Below are 24,026 nucleotides of genomic sequence, written 5' to 3'. Positions count from 1 at the left end.
TGGATGGATGGTGGATGGTGGATGCTGGGTGGATGGATGCTGGATGCTGGGTGGATGGATGCTGGATGCTGGATGCTGGATGCTGGATGGCTGGATGGTGGATGCTGGCTGGATGGATGGTGGATGCTGGATGCTGGATGGATGGATGGATGGATGGTGGACGTTGGATGCTGAATGGATGGATGGTGGACGCTGGATGCTGGATGGATGGATGGTGGATGCCGGATGCTGGATGGATGGATGGATGGTGGACGCTGGATGCTGAATGAATGGATGGTGGACGCTGAATGCTGGATGGATGGATAGTGGACTCTGGATGCTGGATGGATGGATGGTGGATGCTGGATGCTGGATGGATGGATGGTGGATGCTGGATGCTGGATGGATGGATGGTGGATGCTGGATACTGGGTGGATGGATGGTGGATGCTGGATGGATGGATGGTGGACGCTGGATGCTGGATGCTGGATGCTGGGTGGATGGATGCTGGATGCTGGATGGATGGATAGTGGATGGTGGATGCTGGATGGATAGGCAGATGACATGTAGTCTAGTGTTGATTGAGTGTGTGGAGGCAGAAGAGGTTGTGCCCCGGTCTTTGTTCTAGGGTTGGGGCACGAGAGTCCAGATTCCTAGGCAGATAGAGCTGTATGGGTCGCCATAACTGAGAGCCTCACAAAGCTGAGGTCAGCCACTTTAGAAGTGAAATAGGGGAGCCCCATCCTGTTGCTAGTGGCCACGAGCTGGTATTGGAAGCAAGTGAGGGGTGGGAAGAATCAGAGATGAGCAAGGCCAGGACATGGCCCTGGGACCACCAGCCGGGATATGCAGGGGCGATCTGATGTCTGGAAGGGCCAGGCTTAGTACCTTGGTACCTAAGTACCATGGCTGGGGTGTTCCCCAGGTGCTGTGGCCCTGGCCGCTGGGCATCCCTGGCCTCCAGACCCCTGCAAAGATGCATTCTGTTTAGTTCTGGCTGCTCATCATTGCACAGCTGAGAAATCCACTGTGATTTCCAGACTAACACCTGACAGAGTTGGGCCAGAGGTTTCAGACGCGTGGCTAGGTGGGCTATGGTGACCTCCCATAACCTTTCTCCCAGGCAGGGTTGTGCTCATTTTAGATGGTGTATCGATCAACCAGCCAGCTGTTCCCCAAGATGACCCCATAGCCCTGCTGGCTTGTCCTGGAGCAGCCCACGAGGAAGTCTCCTCCCCATGTGCCTGGCTGTCTGCAGCCCTTGGGGCGGGCCGCAGGCTCCACGGCACTGCCTGGCAGAGGATGGGGACTATTGGCTCTAGCGCTGGAACACATTTGGTTTCCCTGTGTTCAGCGGGGCGAAGACCCACCTGCTGATGTCACCTGCTGCTGCTGCAGAGAACAAATGGACTCCTGGAGATGGAAGCAATTGGGAGTGTTAGTGAGCTCTGCAGGCGCAGTTTCAATGTCCCACGGGACTCATCCCAGGCAGGACCAAGGCATTCCTGCCCCCTCGGTGCTGGAAGGCTCATTTAGACAAGCCGTATGGTCTTTGGAGAGAGGCCAGAGGCTTACCCCCAGGAGCAAGGTGCCACAAGCCAGCTTTGGGGCTCCCAGCAAGTCTCTCTCCTCTGGTTCCGGGCTGTCTGGAGAGCCCCTCAGCCTGTGCCCAGCACAGCTCCACAGGCCTTTTCATGCTGGGGTGCAATGCAGGAGTGCTGCCTGGCCCTAATCTCCTCCTCTGCACACTGAGGAGACCCAACAAATAAATCCAAAGGGGAGGCAGCCTGAGGGCGCCTCTCTTCTGCTGAAGGTTGCTAGGCTGGAAGAGGTCAAACGGGCGTGGGGAGGCGTGTTTTGCCTCCAGGGTCTGCTAAGTCAGCGCTTATTCTCAGGGTGGCTGCCATCATGGGAGCAGGATTACTGTGCATATCTGGCACTCTGGATTGAATGAACACTTGCAGGTTCTGGGGTGCTCAGGTCCCATCAGAGAAGCCTGGGCAACCCCTGGTGGGTGCCTCAAGACTGAGGCGAGGTCTGCTCCACACTCGAACAGCCAGGGCCCCATGGACCCTCCCATGTCCAGCCCCTGCCACTCCCAGCTGGGGTGGGAAGGGGTGGGGGACATGCCTCATCCAGTCTTGGAGTGTGCGGGCCTCAGTCCCCCCTGCAGGCTGTGAGCTGCTGGTGGCCTCTATGTTGCCAGCCCAAGCCTCGGGCAGAGGGAGCGTCTGACCCCATCTCCCTTGACCGGGTCCTCAGGAGCCTCCAGGCTGCCTGTGGCCCCACTTCTAAAAGCCTCTTGCCCAGCGGGGAGGCGCTCTCCGCCAGGCAGTTCTGCCCCCTCCAGTCCAGCACAGAGGCAGCCGCTCACTGCCACCCACTTCTCCAGCTCCCGGCTCTGGCAGTTCAAGCAGATGGTCCACTGGAAGGTCCTTTAGCACCTCGTGTGCTTCCTGTTTGCGCTCTAGGACTTTGTAGTTCTATGTGAAGCTTTGGCTGTCACCGCATCAAAGTCTGTTTAACCTCAAAAGTGTTGACCCAGCACCAGGCAGGGGTCAGCCCTGGGCTGTGTGAAGACAGTCTCGCGGTGCGGGGTGTGAGGGGCTCCTGGCATGCTTCGTGGACAAGCATGGCACCTTTTCACAGTAGAAGGAAGGTCTGGACATAGCGCCCAGGGATGAGAACATGAAATAGTGGGCCTGTTTGAAACCACCCAGCCCATTCCTCTCATGTGACAGTGGGGAAGCTGAGGCTCAGAGAGGTTAAGTGATTTACCTAAGGTCACACAGCAAGCCATTGAAGGGCCAGGGTCATCTCTCATCTATCCATTAGTACAGCAAAGCTCCTCCAGGAGCTCAGGGGAGAGAACACCTCAGCAGCAGATTCTTGTGTGGGCCATGCAGGCCACGGCAGGGGCTGGGGGCTGGATGTGCCTCAGAAGCCTTCCTGGAGCAGGTGCTACAGGAGCAGAGCTTTGGAAAGGCCTCCAGGAGTTGGCAGGAGGGAGGGACAGATGGAGCAGAGGAAGTCACAGGGCACTGGGTGAGAGACCACAGGAAAGGCGATCAGACAGCCTTGAACCTGTCCTTGAGTACTACTTTGGAGGAGCAATTGAAGTTGCCACTTCTACATCCATGATGACTTTATGTCTTCTCTCTGGAAACTCTCTTCCTCCCACTGTCTCCCTGCTCGACATGCCAAGACTCCAGAAACCTGGTTTCCAAGCCTGTCTCTACTGCCAGAGTTCACGGTCTGGAAATCCTGGTGGAGGCCTTATACACACAGGCCCTGCTGGGCACTAGGGCATGGGGGGAGGAAGTGCCAGCCTGTTAGTGGGGGTGGATCCCTCTCCCCAAGGTAAGTGCCCTTCTGGGTGGCACACATGGGCACACAGGTGCAGAATGCTGAGGGCAGCAGCTGAGGCTCCCGGGAGGGAAGGCTTCTAGGGAGGAAAGGCTGCGCTGGACAGACCAATGGCAGACGCCCAGGCAGAGCCAGCGAGCAGCCTGTGCAAGGCCTGGCTCCAAAAACCAGCTGCAGCCCCTCAGTCCTCCTGCACGCCCCCCACGCCAGCTCTGACCCCTGCAAATCTCCACATACTGACTCTGACCCCTGCACACCCCCCATGCCACCTCTGACCCCTGTGCATCCCCGACGTCAGGCTGTGGTCCCTGCACACCCCCTACACCTTCCCTGACTGCCGCACACCTCCACACTTGCTCTGACCCCTGGCCGCTCCACGCCCACTCTGACCCATGCACACCCTGACACCTGCTGTGATCCTCCCGTGCTCCTTCCCGGCCTCAGCTTCCTCCTTGAGGAAAGGGTCTCATGATTCCTCCAAACCCCCTGGGTGCCAACAGTGCCCACGCCTACGATCTGATTGGCAGAGGAGAAGGTCTGAGGCTGGGATGGCATCGTGTGGTGAGGACAAGGACTCAACACAGCCACACAGAGCGGTGGGGGTGGGGGGCCTGCCTAGGTGGCGAGAGTCTTTGCTTTATTTAGGCAGGCTTGGGAGAAGATGAAAAATGAGAGATTGAAAAGGTAGAGACATTGCTTGGGGACAGAGGAGTCATTTTAAATTCTCTGGTTCCCAGAAAGCTGTCTTTGCATAACGCTGCCAGCCAGCAGGCGTATTTCCCATTTCTTTCCTCCTTTCTTTTTCTTCTGGTTTATCTTCACTTATCTGAAGTGTGTGTCCAAAAAGAGAAGGTTGAAGGGGAAGGACTTAATATAGTCATTGTCTCCGTGAGCCAAGGGCTCCCAGTCCACAACACAGCCTGCTGCTTTTGGGAGAGAAGGGACCAGAGGCCCAGTGCCTGCCTGCCGTGGATGCCCAGTGTGGCCGTGGTCGCCCAGTGTGGCCATGGTCACAGCAGCACACGGGGGCCCTGGTGCTTCCTCCTGAAAGGGAGGGCTTCGTTAAATGAGCTGTGGTGGCCTGTAAATGTCACAGCTAAATGCTGTAACAAACAGCCCCAAATTCCAGGGACCTGATGCAGCAAGCCCGTTTATGTCTCATGGTGTTCTTGGTGCAGGCAGCTTTCTGGAGCTCACCTGGGGACCCAGGCTCCACGATGCCCTAGCTCTGACCACCTCGTGCCTTCAGCCCCTGTGTGTCCGTGCCTACCCCAAGGCTCTGCCAACCTGGGGCCCTACCCTAGGGGTCCTCTAGCCCGCCTGTCTTCAGCTCCTCCCTCCTCCAGCCCTCAGTTCCTTCAGTTCACCTCTCAGCCTGGAGTTGGGGGACTGTGGGACAGATGTGTTTACAGCCCAGGCTTGTCATTTCCCTCTAAGTCCCCTTAGACTGGACTTGCTCTTGTGTTTCCAGCTCACTCTCTGGGGAGAGGGGCTGCGGCCTGTGCCCAGGAGGAAACGTGATGGCTTCCTAACAGCCTCTGCAGCCAGAACCTTCTCAAAGTCAAGTGTTTCATGAGAGATCAGGGAATCCCCTCACGGAGGGGGCGTGTGTGCAGGGCCTTGAGACACAGAGCTGGGGTGCTGCCAGCGGCGATTGCAGGAGCCCAGCACAGAGGGCAAGGGTCGCAGATGGCAGCAGATGCCACCCTGAGCACCCAGCCCTGGGGTGAAGGTGTGCACCGGCCTTGGTGCCAGTGAGACCTGGGTCCAAGTGCTGGCTCTGTCTCTTTAAACCAAAATAGCCTTGTCCCCCACTGTCCAGCAGGACAGTACCTCTCAGAACGTCGCTGAGAATGTTCAGTGAAGCAGTGCCAGTGTGCTTGCCATGGGCACGTGGAGGCGTGCTGCTGTCCACTGACTCAGTTTACCCCTGTGCTATAGGTTTGTACATTTGAGCTCAGAGAGGTATAGTTTTGGCCAGAAGGCATACAGCAGCAAGGCAGTGAGCCCAGCTCCTGGTCCCCCAACTGCCCACTCCGTCTAGAGGCCCTGGCTTCCCTTTGCCCCCCTGCCCTCCTCTCTGTTTGTCCCCAAGGGATGCTCCAGGCAGCCAGGGTAGCAAACGCCAGAGCCTGGAGGAGGATTGGTCTCCTTCCACAGCCCCAGTATGCTGCCCCTGCTAGAATGCCCCAGCCCATGGGCAGGCTCAGCTCTCCATGCATGGCCCGCCCTGCCTCACCCGCTGTCCTGCCAATGGCTTTGAGCATACTGAGGGCGGACCTGCTGCAAGTGCATGGCCTGGATGAATCCCCAGCTCCTTCCTCAGCTCTCCTGGGCCTGGGAGCCAGGCACCAGTGATTCACGCCCCTCTGTTCATTGCACATTTCTCTCCGGCCAGGCTCGGCGCTCAGCCCCCTCCTAACACACCTCCTTCACTCCGCCACCACCCTTCCCTTTTTTAGACAAGGAAGCAGAATCTCTGGCTTCCAGAGGGACTCACCCAGGCCCCTGACTCAGCACCTAAGCTCCAACCATCATCTCACGTCCAAGCCATAAAGCCTTTGAACCCAAGGATCTGGCCTGGCATCCATGGAGGGTGTAGGCTGGGAGAGCCTGGCCTCGGTGTGTTGTGCTGGTGACAGTTTTCCACCCAACCTCAAGGCAGTCACGGCCACTGTCCCCAGCAGGCCCTGGCCACACGAGGTGTAATCAGGAGGCCTGCCTGGAGGGCAGCCCTTCTCTCTGGAGCCCACCTCCCGCAGGTCCCTGGGCCCTCCCCTCCACAGGGGCCCTGGCGCCCCTGGGTGGAGGATGGGTGCGCTGGGGAAGCGGAGAGCCTCCTACGAGAGAATTCCGAGCTGTACAGGTCTCCTCTCAACTTCATTTCGCCCTAATTTTAATTTAATTCCCTTTAATCTTTAATGAAAAGTTGTAAAAGTAAATTATTTACCCAAGAGAACCCAACGGCTCCTCAGGAACTGTTCTCGACTTGAGGGTAATTACACATGCGGGGCTGGCACCACCGCCCCCCAGGATGCCCGGGAAGACGCGTCCTGCTTTATGAACTAATTAGCTCCCTCAGTAACTGTTAAAAATGCATGCCATTTGGTGGATTGAGAGCGAAGCTCCAGCTTCAGCGTGCATGCTCTGACAGTCTCCGATGGGGGAAAAGAGCCTGTGTTCCGTGCCCGTGGGGTCAGCGGCAGTGTGGCCGGCTGGAGCACGCCGAGCTGGGCCTGCCTCGGCTCCTGGGGAAGCAGCACTCTGGGACAGGGAGATGGAGCAAGGCCTTCTTCCCATCTCTCTCCTGCCTCTGTCTCCCTGTCTGAGCCTGCCTTGGGCTCCAGCACCCCGACAGAAGGCCCCTTCCCAGCAGTCAGGCCCCTTTCAGCGACAGAAGGCCCCTTCCCAGCGGCTCCAGTGGTGGGGAAGGGGTGGTGGGAAAGAGCAGGGGTGGGGAGGGGTGGGAACTGTGTGATTTGACACAGCCTCCCAGGCTGTGCACTGCCTCTTAGACCCTCGGTCACAGCACCGCCACCCCCATTTCCTGGCCATTATCCATGCTTGTCGCCTCTTTTCCAAACTCTCTATTTTGTCAGTTTATTGTATGTATATAAAATGTAGAAGGCCTGGACCAAGGGAAACCATATTGGCATAGTTGCTCAAGACCTGGCAGAGCGGTTGTACAGGAGAGGCTGTGTGTGTGCGTTTGGGTGTCCCTGTGAGTGAACGTGCCTGGTGGCGGCTGGGTGTGTGTGTTTGGGTGTACCTGTGAATGAGTGTAGTGGTGACTGTGTGTGTTTGTGTGTCCCTGTGAGTGAATGTGTGTGGTGATGGCTGTGTGTGTGCGTTTGGGTGTCCCTGTGAGTGAATGTGTGTGGTGATGGCTGTGTGTGTGCGTTTGTGTGTCCCTGTTAGTATATGTGTGTAGTGGTGACCGTGGGGGGCAGAGATACAGTCACTGAAGGCCAACATGGTGCTTTAGGTGGATTCATATTTCGTTCTGAGCTTCCTAACAGCCAAAGTGAAAAGGTCACTTGCTCGGCTCTCGTCAATAAAGAGGGAAAACATGCTGGGCTGGGGGGATTGTGTACCTAGCAACCAGCTACGTTGGTGGTAGAGAAACACCAGCTATGCTGGCAGTAGAGAAAGTTGCCGGTTATATTAGAAAATTGGAAGTTAGAGTGTTTCACATGGGACATGCCTGCCTGCTCCCCACCCCCACGGCACAGCCGCCCAGTGCTGGTGAAGAGCAGGAAGGCCTGGCCTGCACTCCTCTCTCATCCCAGCTCTTGGCTATTTTGTTTCACCATAGAACTCCTTTTGCTTCATCGGAAGAGTGACAGAACTCCTTGATTAATTCCGAAGCCAGACCTTGCCTGAATCAAATTTGGCTCTAAAATTTAGGACCTCCCAAGATTGATGTCCACTAGAAAAATGTGTGTCTCCTGAAATTGAAAAGTTAAGTGTACTTTAGCTGAGGCAGGCTTGATGGAGCCTTCAAACCCTGACTCACTTTGACCGTTCCTGGGTCTTCAGCTCACGGATTTCCGCTGCATTATTCTTGTCTTTACACTTTTTAAATCCAGAATTAGATATTTGCATCTGAAGTCAACTTAGTCCCCTGTTTCTCATGAGCATAAAAGGTTGGAGAGTAGAGTCCCAGCGGGTGGGTGGGGGAGGCCCCCTCGCTGGGAGTTTGAACTCTGGAGGAAAAAATAAACCTTCAGCCAGCCTTGGGGGGCGTGCCCTGAAGGACAAGTGAACAGATTGTTAGATGAACCAGTTGGACAAGAAACCCACAGATCATTCTTCTGTCACTGAAAAGCAATTGCCTTGCGGATGTTTTCGCTGTTTCCTTCAACGACCTGAGAAGCCCACGGTAGCCCCGCCCCACCGCGAGGCACACCTCACCTCCCCCTGCCCAGCGTGCACGCACTGCCTCGTCTCAGCCCCACAGTGGTCCCATGGCCCATGTGCAGGCTGGCCAGTGGCTTCATTTCTCTGTGCCTGCCAATAGCCAGTGTTTCGCCAGAGCCTGGATGTGCTATAGCATGAATGTGGCAGGGACTTCAGGAGGAATTCTGGGCCAGACACAATTACGTCCGTGACCCTGGCTGGTATTAAATCTGAATGAGAAGTGGAGCCAGAGGCAGGACGGAAGAGGGGACGGCTGTGGATGTAATGCCTTAGGAAGGAAGCTGATTGGCTCCCAGGAGGTTCCTTAACAGGAGCTTCTCCTGCAGAAGTCATCTCCAGAAGCGCGCCATCGAGGATGGGCCCAGAGTGGAGCGTGGGAGCTGGTCCTAGAGTCCTCATTTGGGACGCGCTTCGGGGACCTAGCCCTGGTCCCTCATGTGCCAAATGGTGTTCCAGGGTCTTGCAAGGGGCAGGGTACAGCCAGTCAGTGGTGGAACTGGCGTTCAAACCCCGGCACCTAACCCCAAAGCCCAGTATTCACTCCCTCACTCATCCATCTATTTGTTCAGCAGATAGGAAATGGAACTTGTGTCTGCCATTCGCCTGCCCGTAATGGGTATTGGGGACGCCACGGTGAATAAGACGGCTAAGTGCCAATGTTCCTGGAGCTTCCCGACGAGGAGGAACACGGGTAGTTAATAATGAAACAAATGGATAAACAAGGTCGCTTCAGATCAGATGCTAGGGCTATGAGAAAAGACAGAATGTGGCTGAGTGGCTGGTGGGGACAGGACGTCCTTTACTGTGTGGCCAGGGACAGCTTCTGGCAGGGCCAAAGCCTGCCCATCAGGACAGAGCTGCTGGGGTGGCGAGGACGGCAGGTGCAGAGGCTTTGGGACAGGAAGGATGTGCTGGAAGTTTGGGACAGCCTGGGAGCAGTGGCAGGGAGGGCGCAGCCCCAGGGACAGGCTCTGGGAGGAAACTGGCCGCCGCCTGCAGGGCCGAGGAGACCAGGGTTGGGGTGAGAATTGCATCAAGACTTTCTTTATTCTGAGCATAGACAGAAGCCATGGGCCAGGCAGGGGAGGAGCGTGCGAGTGACACGACCTACCAGCATCTCACACCAGTGCTGTGGCCATGCAGAAAGGAGAGGGAGCAGCTAGCCAGGGCAGGGGGGAGTGGCCAAACGGAGGTCAACTGTGCAGACCGCTGAACATGTCCCAGGCTGGGGCAAAGCGTCTGGGAGGAGAGGACCCAGCCTGAGCCGCTGCCGGTGGTGGAGCCACTCCACTCGGGCAGGCATGGGGAAGAGGGGCTGGAGGAGAAAGTGGAGTGTCAGGCCCCGTCAGATGCCCGGGCGAGATGGCAGGGTGGCCCAGAGGAGCACGGGCCCTCGGCTCAGGCCTCTCTTGTGTCTGTTAAATACGTGAATGGTGTGATCTTGGCCTGTGGCGCACTGGGTTTCAGAAGCTGGGGGTGGGCAGAAGCTGGCATTCCTGGAGCACCTCGCTCTGTCTGGCACTTCTCAGAGCATCTGACACTCGCTCCACAGCCCCGAGAGGGAGGCGCGACCATTCCAAATGAGGAAACCGAGGCTCGAAGAGCTGCACACCCTGCCCAGCAGCACCTGCCCCAGGCCCAGCTCTGCACCCAGGCTGGGTCTCCCCAGCAGCCTGGGAATTGGTGGCCTGAGGCTGCCTGGGCCCCTTGGAGGCTCTGTGAGTGTCCTCAGACCCCCACTGTGTTGGGCTCGCCATTGCTCCCACAAGTCACCACCACAGGGTCAATGACTTAAACAGCACACGTCCCCACCATGTGGTTCTGGAGGCTGCAGTCTGATCGGTGTTACACTTCCGTCCTCCCAGAGGCTCCGGGGAGAAGCCCTGGGCTGGCATTCTCCAGCTCCTGACGTGCCTGCACCCTTGCGGCTTCCCCCGTCTTCATAGCCAGCAGCAAAGCGTCCCCCTCTCCCACCTCCTTTCTTGCCTCGTAAGGACTCTTGTGATGCCAGTGGGCCCACGCCAATGACCCAGGGTACTCTCCCCATCTCCGGGACCTTCAGATCATCACATCAGCTGAGCTCCTTTGGCCATGGGAGGGGACATAGTTACAGGCTCTCGGGGTTGGGACATGGGCAAGTGGAGGGCACATTGCTTTGTCAACCACATCACCCTCTTTGTTGGGAAGGAAGACCTGGGGATTCAGGAAGCTCTGCAGGGTAAGTTTCCCCCTTTAGTCATCTGTCTCTCAGCTATGACCCCCGCTCCTCTAGCTGCTGTGGGCATGGGAGCTCCTTCCCCTCCCTAGGCCACTGCTTCCCCCTGCCAGGACATTCCAGGTCCAGGCAAAAAGGCCTGCGGGGACCCAGCATCCTCAGAGGCCACAGGTCTGCCTCCGTCATGGTCAGAGTGGACTGAAACTGCCTGCCTGGTGCCTGGCCCGAGAGAGGCTGGACGGACCTGCCCCCGCTGTGTCCGTGCTGTCAATTGTAGCCTGCAGGGAGCTTCATCAGTGTTCACAGCTAGCCTGGGGGCGAGGAAGGGCCTGGAGAAGCTATCGAATTGCAAATCTTCCCCATCTGAGTTCTCCGGTAGCTCCTGCAGATTCTCCCCACCTCAGGGAAGGCTGGGAGCCATGGTGGTTAGGATCAAGCTGCCCCTAAGCAAACCCCAGTTGATATGATCTCCTTCTACCCAACCTAAAAGGGAAGAGACTGAGGCTCAGAGAGGTGGAAATGCACAGAGACGTCACTCAAACTGAGGATGGTCTGGTCTCACCTGTGATGCTAACAGCTCTGTGACAGACAGCTGGGCAAATCCTGCCTGGGAGAGGGCAGGTGGAGCCGGGCCTGCCAAGAGGATGCTGGTTTGGTGGCCCAGGAAATGGAGGGTGGCAGGGAGCCTGACAGGGGCCAGCCCTGGAGAGTAGCATGAGAAACTGGATCCCACACACCCAGATGCCAGACTCGGGGCTTCCGGGAGCAGGGCGGATGACCCCCACCTGAAGGCTGTGGGAAGGCACTCTTGGGGGTGGTGACGCGTGCTCGAGGGAGGGGACAGGTGCGCTGGCATCCCTGCTCACTTCCTGGGGGCTAGCTGGTCAGACTGCTGTGGTCACAGAGCTGTCCACTTCCTCACAGGGGTCCCGGGACTAGGGCTCACTTTGTTGTGATGGAGCAGTGGGCCCCACAGGAGACACCCACTCTTCCCAGCTGAAGCTGGCAGGCTGCATGGCACCTGGGCTGCCCGATCTGTCCCCCAGGGCCTGCCTGGGGAGCGCGGATGGAGGCCGGGTGCAGGGGAAGCCAGGAGTGGAGCCAGCCCCTGTGCCGGCCCCGGGCCGCGCTGAGCTCCCAGCAGCACCCACGCCTGCACAGGGGGTTCCTTCCCGTCCCTCAACGGCAGCTTACAAACCGCTTCCAAACAGCTTGTCTTTGAGGAATTTTTCCCCTTGTTTATCCCAGCTCCTTCCTGGTTGGAGTTGGGGAAGCCATTTCGTGTTGGACAGAAGCCCCAGCTTCTGTTCTCTGGTCTTAGCTGCCCTGGGCAGCCCTGCTCAGCAGGGTGTCTGCGGAGAGGGGGTCCCTGCAGAAATGAGCCCACTTCCTCTGATTCCCCAGGACGGGACACAGCTTATTCGGGCTTGGAGTAAGAGAAGCAAATTGACTGCAGTGGATGAGGTAGGACATTGCCACTGGCACAGTCGCGAATCCTACCCGGACACAGCCCTGCGTGTGGTCGAACCTTCCGAATGCAGGGCAGCTGCAAGCATAGCCACCGCCATCATCACAGTCATTAGATGGTTTCCCCTGCGTTTCCGAAGCTGCTCCTTGGGGTCCCAGGAGAGACCAGGGGACCAGGGGATCCTGTTGGATTCAGGAAGCTTAATGCTCTCGGACAAAAGCAGACCCCTGCTCTGCCCCGTCATGGGAAGGTTTGCGTTTCCTCTGTGTCATGGGAAGGAGCCTGCGTCCGGGGATTTGGTGCCGTGTGATTGGATCTGAGATGCTGGAGCCGTAGGGACTGCCCAGGCTGTGGAGCACGGAAGGAAATGGCTGCTTGGTGAGCACAGAAATGCATTAATTTGGTAGGCAGTCACTGTGGGGGCCAGGCATTGGGGTAGCGTGACCTACCATGCCAGTTTACCTGACACTGAGGATTTCCTGCAATGCAGGCTAAAGCCAGGCTGGCCTTGGCCAAACTGGGATAGTTCGTCACCCTAGGAGCAGCGACAGAGCAGCAAGCAGGACAGGGGCTGCCTGCCATTCCAGAGCGCTGCCCTCTTTCTGCGATGATGGCACACAGGAGAGCCTGTGGCGGGAGTGCCCCCTCTGGCTGGGTCCTCTCTGTTCTTCACCCCTGCCCCCAGCCTGGGAGGTCAAGATCATTATCCCAATTTTGCAGATAAGATGGAGGGGGCACCGGTTGGCAAAGGCCCTTTCTCAGGGTGAAGGGCAGTCAGAGGCAAAGCTGGGGCCGCAGCCCAGCCTCCTGCTCCAACAGGGCTTGGCTCTGGCCACAACCCCTGCCAACCCCTGCTGCCCTGGCGTCACACCTAAGTGCCACACGGTCCTTCTCCTCTTCCTGGAGAGAAAGTAGCAAAGAAATATTCCACCAGCAACGTTCACAGGGAGAGCTGGCTCCAAGCCTTCACCAGCTTTCTCTTGCCCGGGGTTGTACAGAGCCAGGGCTGGGAAGGGTTAACAGGCGGGCTAGGGTGGCTCCTCCCTGGAGCCCACAGACCAGTCCTCTCCTGCCCCAGCAGCCCACACAGTTCTCTGCAAAAGAAAAAAAAAAAAAGAGTAGGGTGGTAATGAGCCAAGCACCCTTCACTGATTTGCACATAATTGTATCTTTCCCTTAATGGAACCAGCAAGGCCACACTGACTGCTTGCTCCTTCTCCCCCCATTTTATTCAAGAGGCCCAGACCACGCCTGGTTCGGTTCACTGTTCAGGAAACATTTACCGAGGCCTGGCCTGGGTGGCACAGAGGTAAAGGAGGGAGAAGGACTGAGGATGGACGGGAGCCTCCCTGTGCTGGGCTATGTGGCACAGACAGATAACCAAGCCTCCAGATGAAAGCCACTGCCCCAGTGGCACTGGGCCTCAAGACAAAGTCCCTCAAATGCTCACATGTACGTGCTGTGACTGAGCTCCTCCCAGCAGGGACATGAGCTCATCACAACTACCGATGCACTAGCATCAGCTCCCCATTACAGAAGAGGAAACTGAGACTCAGGAGGTGCCCCGGGTCCCATAGATAGAAGCACTCAAGCTCAGGTCCCTCTGGTCTTACCTTCTGGGCTCAGCAGAGCAGACCAGCTGGGAGAACAAAGAGCCTGTCTTCATGCTGTCTGCTGCATGTCAGGCACTGTTGGAAGTACTCAAGGACATCTGTGTCTCCAGTGCCCAGCCTGGCAGGGAGTGGGTGGCCGCCTTGAAGGGGGAAGGAGGGAAGAAATGAATGAATCAGTGAGTGGGTAGGGAAGGCCAGCTGGGCCATGCAGGCCAGCCCAGCCCCTGACAGTCTCGTGTCCCTTGCAGATGTGCTGGTAGACGGACAGCTGTGTGACCGTGAGGCCGTGGCGGCCTGCCAGGTGGGCGACCCCGTGCGCCTGGAGGTTCGGCTGACCAACCAGAGCCCACGCAGCGTCGGGCCCTTCGCCCTCACCGTGGTCCCCTTCCAGGACCACCAGAACGGCGTGCACAACTACGACCTGCGTGACACCGTCTCCTTCGTGGGCTCCAGCACCTTCTACCTCGACGCGGTGCGTGGTGGTGTGCAGGGTGGGCTGGTGGCCTGCGGCCATGCGCCCAGGGCCTCGTGGTCCTTGTTCTGCTTCCCTAGGTGGGGGGCTTTGGGGTCAGCATAGGTCCAGCCCACGACAGCAGCAGCAGTTCATGGTCACGTGTGTGCACACTGGGGCTGCCCCATTCACTGCAGGAACTTAGACTAGCTCACCTCTGTCTCTGAGTCCTGGATAGTGAGGCCCTGAGAGTTGATGAAGCAGGAAAGTGTGCCGGGAACGGGAGCTGGGCCCAAGACAGAGCGCCGCTCGTGATTTGACCCTCTGTGCTATCACTGTGGTGTCACTGTCACCATCACCGTCTGGGGCCTGCCGCTCCCCCCATGCAGAGGCTGCCGCCCACGCCCTCCGCCCCCTCCCAGGCCACCTCTCAGCACCCCCTCACTGTCAGGCTCCAGTGCAGGCTGACCTTCCATTCCCCTTCACCCTGATCTCTCCCTCCCTCCCACACTCCTGACCCCCTGAAACCCCAAACAATTCAAGAATGGGAATGTTGGCGACTCCTTTCAAAAATAAAAATAGGCTCGGAGAGGCATGGTGACCTGCTGGAGGGGGTGCTGGAACCAGGCCTGGGGGGCCCCCACTTCCCCCGTAGCACTGATGTCCAGGCAGGTTCCCGGAGCTCCGGGTGGCTTTGGGTGCCTCATGCTGCTGACCAGACTGACGCATGTTTCTCCTCCCCATCAGGTGCAGCCGTCCGGCCAGTCGGCCTGCCTCGGGGCCCTCCTGTTCCTCTACACAGGCGACTTCTTTCTCCACATCCGGTTCCATGAAGACAGCACCAGCAAGGAGCTGCCGCCCTCGTGGTTCTGCCTGCCCAGCGTGCACGTGCGCGCCCTGGAGGTGCAGGCCTGAGCCCGCCCATGACCGTCCCTCTTTCTGCAGGCCCAGAGGTGACCCTGCCTGGCCTCCCACACCCCCTGCGATGAGCCAAGGCCTTTGCTGCAGCCCCGTCTCCACCTCCTGCCCCACCCCCACTCAGCCCTCTGCTCACATTCCTCCTGTAGCGCCTTTGCTGGGGCCACGCAGAAGCCCCCGGACATGGCAGCCCCACCCCATGCCACACCCCTTCCCACACTGTTCCCTGGACCATGCCCAGGCTGGTGCGGAGTAAACACCAGAGCGGGGGCCCATCCAGCCCAGGTCCCAGGATCCCTGCACCTGTTCCCGTGACCTGGGGCCCCAGCCACATTGTGCTGCTGTCACCCCAGCAGAGGGACCTCCCTCGTCCAGCCACCTCCCTTTGGCCGTAGAAAGAAACGGTGAGCATGAGGCTGGGCATGGCCTAAGGGTGTGGGCAGCTTCCCTCCCTCCCTGGGCCTTGGAATCCCCCAAGGCTGGTTCTCTTCCTGGAGACCCCATGGCAGCCTGGCAGGAGAGATGGTGCTGTAGGTGGTCGTGGATGGTTGACACCAAGAGGGGCCCTCCACCATGGTAGGCAAATGTCCAGGCCTGGGCTGGCTGCTTCAAAGCCCAGGGCTGTTTCTGGGTGCCCCAGGGTGGGCTCTGGGTACAGTGGCTATGTGTGTCCATGTCTGCGAGCAGTTCTTCAATAAATGGCCTGCCTCCTCCTCCCTGCCTTCCTGCATCTGCTGGCCCAGTACGGTTCAGGGCCCCCACCCAGCCCGTCAGCCCCCAACTCAGGTGGCTGGCTTCCCAGCAGAGGCTGGACCCAGGAAGGGACGGGGCCTGAGTTAGAGTTCCCGCATGAGCAAACCCCGAGACAGGAATCTGGGCAGCAGCAGCTTGTGTGGGAGGTGGAGGGGAGCCCCACAGGGGAGGGAGATCGCTAGTGGCAGAGTGTGACTGAGCCCGAGCCACTGACAACAGTGGGCACCTGGCCCTGTGTTCCTCAGGGAGAACAGGAAAGGGAAAGCACGTGGCTTACATCTCCCTCGAGGGCCAGAGCTGGGGTGTGTCTACACCACCCCCAAGAGTCCCGGCCTGGGGGCAGGCTCCTGGCTGTGTTCATCCTTGGCTCCTCTGTTCCCAGGGAGGATCAACAGCCCTTGGTCCCCAGCAGATACCAGGCTTGTCAGGCACCCCTTGGGCACTGAAAGCCTCAGGGAGTATTGGGGGACAGAGAAGAGGGCTGGGGCTTCGCCGAGGCCACTCTGCAAAACAGGCAGAACCAGGAAGGGGCTGCTCTGACCTCCCATGGGGGAGAGTCATGTTGGCATTAGGGGAACTGTGCGGCTGAGGAAGCTTCCTGAGGACCTGAAACTCCAGGCCTAAACCTCCCTTGCTGCAAGCAAGGTCACCCTGTGGCCTCTGGCCTGAGGAACAGGTTTTTTGCTCTGTCTGTGACCTCCTGTTGTCACTCAGTGAGGGATGGGAGCATGCTGTGATGTGATATGGGCTGGGGGCATGTGGGGGCAGGTGCCCGGTGGCCCTTGGTCCCTGGAGCTCATTCAGCGTCTGTTCAAAGCTCCAGGGAAGGCAGCCTGAGAAGGTCTGGCTGCAGTAGTGGGTGCGGACCCCGGGGCGCTCCCTCCAGCCCTTCCCCTCAGGACGCAGCAGCGCAGCCAGGGGCCTGGCCACTTGGGCTGTTTCTGAATGGAACAAACAATGTCCATGTCTGTCAACCTCAACAGAGCCCAAAAATATGTCACTGAATGAAACACGTTCCAGGTTGATGAACGCAGCCCAACCACACTTGTGTAGACAGTCCCCCCAAATCATACATTGTCTATGCCTCAGAACGCATCTATAACAACATGTTTAAAAGACAGAAAGGATACACATCCCCTGTAGAATAGTGACCTCATCTCGGGTTGCAGTTGACATCTCATCTGATCTCAGAATGGGGGTGGTGGTCACAGGGACTTTAGGAACGTGCTTTCTTTTCAAAAGCACAATAGGTGCAAGATACAGGTACACACAGAGCCGCAGGTACAGATGTAGCCGTAGACGCACGCAGAAGCCCAGAAGAGCCAATATGGAGAACTCTGGCAGTATTTGATTCTGAGTGCTAAGCATACTGGTGACTGTAATTCTTTTTGGCAGTTTTCTATATTTTTTAACTTCCCAAAATACAAAAAATACCCGTAGCAGTTACCAGAGAAAATGTGGATGCCACCAGAAGGAAGACTCTCAAGGGGCAGGAGGCAAAGTTGTCTTCTTGGAGGAGGGGGTGTTAGAAATAACGCAGGCCTCTTGGAAAATGACCCGAATACAGCCTGGCGCTGCCCGCCTCAGCCCGTTCTCCACCCCCAGGCCACCCTCTCTGTCCTAGTGGAGAAGGTGACCTGGAGTCAGGCCCTGCGTGTGCTCCAAGTGTTTGGTGCTTCACTGTGGGACGTGGGCAGCCAGAGGTGTTGTTTGCTGGCATTTCTGTGGCTGGGTTGTTCTGGCCATGGAGCTGGGTTCGTGGACAGTGGCTGAGATGGAGGACCTGGGGCAAGTGTCTCAGGCAGTGCAGCATCCTCCAGGCTCTTCCAGGGCTCCGTGCTGCTGGCTACCCTGCAATAGTCTGGCAGTTGCTGCTTTTCTAGGGCCCTGGTGCATTCAGAAGCCTCCTGAAGGCCGGAGGGGCGGTAAGCCAGGAATAGACCATGTCCACTTCACTTCACTAGCTGAGCGTGTTGGTTTTGCCCTTCTGATCCTTGGTCCCTTAGGGCAGGACAGGCCTGCAGTGACCCCATAATCATGCAGCCATCATGCTCTGTCATCTGAAATTCACAAGGAAGGCAAGCATTCAGAGGAAGATGTCTGAGAAGCTGAATTCCAGCTCAGCCACTTGTCAACCTTGACCTTGGACGAGGTACTTAAATTAAGCCTTGATTTTTCTTTTAATCTGAGTAAATAGAGATAAAAAATATTTATTTCATGGGCACTTTCATACTAGCTTGTTTGATTTAATCTCCTAGATTTTCTTAGCACATGATAGCAAGTTCTCAATAAATACTGGGTCCCTTCTCCTAGCCCTCCGTTAATTCCATCCACATGACCTATGCCTGAAATACCCTGTGCCATGTGCCTGAAATTCCATTCTCCTCCTGGGACCCTTAACAGGACACATGCTATTCTCCATTAGTCCTCTACATGGCTTGATGTGTTAGGTAACATGAGGCATATAAGGCAGAACTTTCTAACACAGTGCTCAAATGGGACAGGGAGTGCCAGCAGAGTGAGCACTTTGTCAACAGAAGTATTCAAGCAAAGTCTGGACCTGCAGATGTTTTAAAACAAAATGTGAGCATCATTTGGGGCCTCTGAGCCTGCCAGCCAAGAAACTGTCAATGATGACTTGGTAAGAGGTATTTCTGATCCCAGTAAGCAGGGAAGAGAGAGTGAGAGGTATGTGACCACATGCTCCTGGGTCCTCAAGTAGCGTCTTAAGACACAATAAATATTGATCAAAGAAGGGTTTCCACTGAGGGACTAGAGACCTAACTGGGGGTCTAGGCTGAGCCTCTTACTGAAAACAGCTAAAAACATATTTGTAAGTCTATCCACGAGCTGGCAGGAGAGTCAGCAATACAGTACCTGTGTGTAGGCAAAGTCCTGAGAGCTGAGCCGTGCACTGATGCCAACTTCCACTTTGAGGGCTTTTCCCAAAGCAGGAGTATCAGTTTCTTCAGCCTTCTAAAACTGAAGGAAAGATGACAAATCCCAGGCCCGCTGGCTGGGGAATCTAGCAGGTGAGAGCCCACAGATTATACCTTGAGTAAAGGATGAACTAAAATCAATCCTCTTCCCACTCTGCTAGGAGAGTACACATAATGCTTCCTTGTCTTGACCCTTTGATTCCAAATTGACCCTGCCATGAATTCGCAGTCCCAAATTACACTCCCTAAATGCCTCTTCTAAACCTTAAGTTTTAATTAATTTCGAAGGGGTCCTAGGCAACACCCCATTATACACACAGGTACCAGACATAGACATAAACACATCCTTTCTGGAGGAATTCACTTTTATCCAAAAACCTGAAAGAAGTTCTACAAGGAAAAGAGTTTAAAAACAAAAGACAGTCACGGAATGCACAAGGAAGCAATGCATCATGTGTGAGAGCTAGGAGAGACAAAATCAGCAAAGGCAGGCTTGAAAAAGAATCAGATACTGGACTTATCAGACATAGACTATAAAATGACTATGTTTAATGTGTTATAAGAAATGAATGGAAAAGAAGATTAAAATGGGTAAAGAGCTAATATATCATAAAAAATCAAGCAGGACGTCTGAGACTGAAAATATAATTGAAGTGAAATATTTAATGAATAGCTTGAAGGGCATATTAAACTCAGTTTAAGAGAGAACTAGTGAATGAAAGATAGAATTAAAGATGTTATTAAAAGTAGAGGCCAGAAAGACCAGAAAATAGGAAAGAAACTTACAGAAGCATGGAGGACAAAGTGAGAAACTCAAATATATCTAATTGGAGTCCCTGGAGGAGAAGATAAAGAAAATGGAGAAAATGCAGTATTGAAGAGATAATGACTGAGAATGCCTCAAAACTCATAAGGATAAAAATCCACAGATTCAAGAAGCCCAAGAAATTCCAAGTCACATGACATTCAAAATACACAGTTGACACATCATAATACAATTTCAGGAGGCCAGGTGCAAAGATATGATTTTTAAAAGAGAATGACAAGACAAATTACTTTCCAAAAAGTGGCAACTGATTGACAGCTGACTTCTCACCACCCACAATGGAGTCCAGGAGTTAGTGAAATAATATCAAGAATGTGCTGAGCAACAAAAATACTTTTCAATGAGTAAAATAATGACATTTTATTATAAACAAAAGTGGGGTTTTCCACCACCAAAACCTCATTAAAGGGAATTTGAAAAAATGAACCACAAATAGAAGGAAATTGATACCAGATAGAGTGTCAGAGATGCAAGAAGGAAGGAAGAATAATTCAGTGATACATATGTGGGTAAATCTAAATAAACACTTACAGTACACATAATCATAATTGTGAATTATTGAGTTACAGCATAAGAGAATTAACATACATAGCAAAATGGCACATAAATGTTGGTGAGGAGTTGATTGGAATTAAAGTGTGATAAGGTCCTTTAATTTAAATTCCCAAGGTTTAGGAGAAGGGTAAAGATATTGACTGACTTAGACATGGGCTTTGTGCTTTATTTATGAAAGTGTTAGCCAGGCAGGATGCTTCATGCCTGCAATTCCAGCACTTTGGGAGGCTGAGGTGGGAAGATCGCTTGAGCCCGGGAGTTCAAGACCAGCCTGGGCAACATAGCAAGGCCCCATCTCTACAAAAAAGTTAAAAATTAGGAGTGGTGGCTCATGCCTGTAGTCCCAGTTACTCAGAGGGTTAAGATGGGAGAGTCACTTGAAGCTGGAAGGTCGAGGCTGCAGTGAGCCATAATTGTACCACTGAACTCCAGCCTAGGGGACAGAATGAGAACCTGTCTCAAAAAAAAGGTTTTCCAGTTTCCATTTCTGGGGTAACTATCAAGAAGACGAAAAATAGCATGAACAACTTCTAAATTTGTGAACGCCAAAACAGGAATAAGGAAAACGAGTCAGTCTGAAAGAAGTCAAGGAAGGATAGAAGAAAAACTATAGAAAGAAATAGAAGTGGTCGAACAAATAAAACCGTAATCCTAATGGCAATAGTAATACAAATACTGATGCCCACACTTAATATGGCCATGTGTGTTAGGCATTCTTCTAAAATTATGTAATCTTCATATGTGTGCTACCAAATACAAGGAAGTCTCTGTTCATTCCTTAGGAGATACATAGATTTAGATAAGCTTACTTAACAGCCTTTTTCTTTCTTTCTTTCTTTTTTTATTTTTGAGATGGAGTCTTCTTACATGGTTGCCCAGGCTGGAGTGCAATGGCATGATCTTGGCTCACTGCAGTCTCTGCCTTCCAGGTCCAAAAGATTTTCCTGCCTTATCCTTCCAAATAGCTGGGATTACAGGTGCCTGCAACCATACCCAGCTAATTTTTTGTATTTATTTTTTTTTGGGTAGAGTTGGGGTTCCACCATGTTGTCCAAACTGGTCTTGAACTCTGACCTCAGGTGATCCATCTGCCTTGGCCTCCCAAAGTCCTGGGATTATAGGCGTGAGCCACTGCTCCCAGTCGAGAGTCTTTAAAGTAGGTGTCATTATTATCCCTGTATTACAGTGGAGAAAAATGAGGCACAGAGAAGTTACGTAACAGCTAAAAAGTGATTATAAGTTGTGGAAATAAATCAAGTACCTATAATAAATGAAAGTATACTAAATCTGTTAGATGAAAGATGACAAAACCCACAAAGTCAGGTTTATGATGTTTACAATATACTTTAAAACATAATGATACAGAAGGCTGAAATGAAATGGCAAGAAAATATGTACCAGGAAAGTCCTAATGAAAAGAAATTATAAGGCACAAAACCCAAATTACTTCTAGAAACGAAGACAATAATATCATGATGATAAGAATAGTAATTCACCAGGAGGCTATAATAACTCCAAATTTGTATGCTATTAATAATACAGTGTCAAATACATAAAGCAAAACCTGCCAGAATGACAAGGAGAAATAGACAAACCAACAATTATAGTAGAATGTTTTACACAGTTCTCTCAGAAAATGAAAGAGCAAGAAGATAAAAATTATTAAGAGTATAGAAGATTTGAAAAGTCTAGTAAGTAAATTTGACTTAGTGGACATATAGTGAGTATTTCATTCAACAGCTGTACAGAGACATTTTTATCAAGCACATATGTTATTTATGGTCCAATATGTAGTGGAAGGACTGTTAATATAGATCACATTATCTGAACCCAATATGATTCGGTTAGGAATTGATCACTTTTTTGTTAATTCTCTTAATTTTTTGTAATTATAAAAGTCTCATGTATTTGGAAATTAGGTAACGCTTACGGGTAACTCACAGTTGAAATAAGAAACCACCATGGAAAGTAGGAAGTAGGAAATATTGAAAATGAACAATGATAAAAGTAATGTCAAAACCTGTGTGATTCAGATAAGTCAGTGTTTAGAGGCAGAATTTATAAACGCAAATACTTGTAATTAAAAGAGGAAAGAGTGAAAGTTAATGAGCCAAGCACCATCCCCAGGACCTGAAAATGATGGCAGTAGAGATCAAAGAAAAGAAGATACAATAAAGATGAGATCATAAATTAATAAAATAGAAAAGAAACACACAATAGCAAAAAGCCAAAGGTTATTTACAGAAAGAGCTGATAAAATAGAGAAACCTCTGACTAGATTAATAAGGAAAAAAGAAAAGACACAAACAATCACATTACAAGTAAAGGGGACATCAGATACTGCAGACAATGATACAAGGATATTATAAATGTAAGAGGAAATTATGAAGAACTTTATGTCAATAAACTTGAAAACTTAAATATAAATTTTCTAGAATAATAAAATTTATGATAATAGACTGCATAATCCTAAAGCCAGTAAAGAAATCAAATCAAGGTAAAAATCTTTCCAAGAAGAAAACTGTAGGCCCAGATAGTTTTTAGTCTAATAAACATTTAAGGAACAAAAAATTGTAATGATACACAAAATATTTCTAAATGTAGAAAAAGAGTAAACACTCAAATATTTGTATGAGGTTAGCATAATCTTAATACCAAAATCTGACAAAGTAACATGAGAAAATAAATTTCAGGCTAAATCAAGCATCATTTAAATGCAAAACTTCTAAATGTTAAAAGATTAAATGATGTGTGAAAAAAGATAGTGTATCATGATCAAGATGCCTTCATTCAGAGAATGCAAGGTTGGTTTCACATTTAAACAGCTATTAATGAGCTCACTCCACTAATAAATTAGAAAAATCGTATGATGATCATATCAAAATCTTTTCATAAAAATCAACATTCTTTCATGATTAAAAACTACCCAAAACCAAAAAGAAGTCTAAGCAAGCTAGGTCTAGAATATTTCCTTAACCTGATAAAAGACTGTCTATAAAAACTATATACATCAAGCCTTATTCTCATTGTTGAGGCAGGATTAAGACAAGGATGCTCATTATCTTCACTTTAGTCAACACTGTATGAGGGGTCCCTGCTTGTACAGAAAGGCAAAGAAAATCTAGAAACCAAGAAACAAAACTCACATATACATTATGTCAATAACAAACCAAAGAATCATTAGATTTATTAGAATTTTAAAGTATTCAGCAAGGTTCTTGTATACAAAATCAGTGTACAAAAATCTGCAACACTACTGCACCATAGCAACAAACATCTAGAAAATAAAATTATAAAAGTTATTATTCTTAGAACTACAAAAATATAAAGAACCTGTGGTAGGAAGAATAACAGCATCTGAAAAATGTCTACATCCAATTCCCCGAACCTATGAATATATCGAGTTACGTGGCAAAAAGGAATAATGAATGCAGATAAAATTAAGGTTGCCAATCTCTGGTCTTAAGATAGGCAGATTATCAAGGTAGACGTAATGTAATCATGAGAATTCTTAGAAAGAGGGAGGCAAAGGAGAGTCAGAGGGATGGCAGTAAGAGAACTTAGTTCAATGTTGTCGGTTTTGAAAATCAAGTAAGGGGTCAAGAGCTAAGGAACGCCTCAAACTTCCGAAGCTGGAAAAGGCAAAGAAAAGTGTTCTCCTGTAGAAACTCTGTAGGGAATGCAGCCCTGCTGACACCTTTATTTCTGCCCAGTGAGACTCATTTCAGACTTCATCCTTCCAGGACTATAAGATAATGAATTTGTGTTGTTTTAAGCCACTAAGTTTGTGGTAATTTGTTACAACCTCAATAGGAAACTAATACAGAAACCAAGAATAAATCTTTCCTTTAATATCCAAGACCTTTATGGAGAAAGTTATAAAAATTTATTGCAGGACGTTAAAGAAGATCTAAATAAATGGGTTGGAAGACTCCTTCTCATAAAGATGTAAATTCTTGCTAAATTGATCCACAGATTCAATGCAAGACCAATAAAAATCTTGACTTTTTTTTTTTTTTTTTT

At 52.3% G+C, this 24,026-nt stretch overlaps 1 protein-coding gene across 4 annotated transcripts in view; it reads left to right on the top strand.

The window, feature by feature from the left end:
• The window catches only part of TRAPPC9 (trafficking protein particle complex 9), a 715,201-nt gene extending 697,312 nt beyond the window's left edge, over positions 1-17,889 (top strand). For 2 of the 4 annotated variants that reach the window (XM_017501725.2, XM_017501724.2), the window contains 2 exons: positions 13,810-14,033; positions 14,760-17,889. In XM_017501725.2, the coding sequence (XP_017357214.1) occupies positions 13,810-14,033; positions 14,760-14,927 (392 nt within the window). In that variant the 3' untranslated portion in view covers positions 14,928-17,889. The remainder of the gene's footprint in view (positions 1-13,809; positions 14,034-14,759) is intronic. The other 2 variants (XM_037728923.1, XM_037728922.1) reach the window with 1 other exon arrangement.
• Positions 17,890-24,026: the final 6,137 nt, after the last annotated feature.

Source organism: Cebus imitator, unplaced genomic scaffold, assembly GCF_001604975.1.
Source record: "Cebus imitator isolate Cc_AM_T3 unplaced genomic scaffold, Cebus_imitator-1.0 Scaffold284, whole genome shotgun sequence".
Taxonomy (NCBI): Eukaryota; Metazoa; Chordata; class Mammalia; order Primates; family Cebidae; genus Cebus; species Cebus imitator.
Note: the sequence above shows the minus strand (reverse complement) of the source record. Positions and strands in the feature narration are given on the sequence as shown.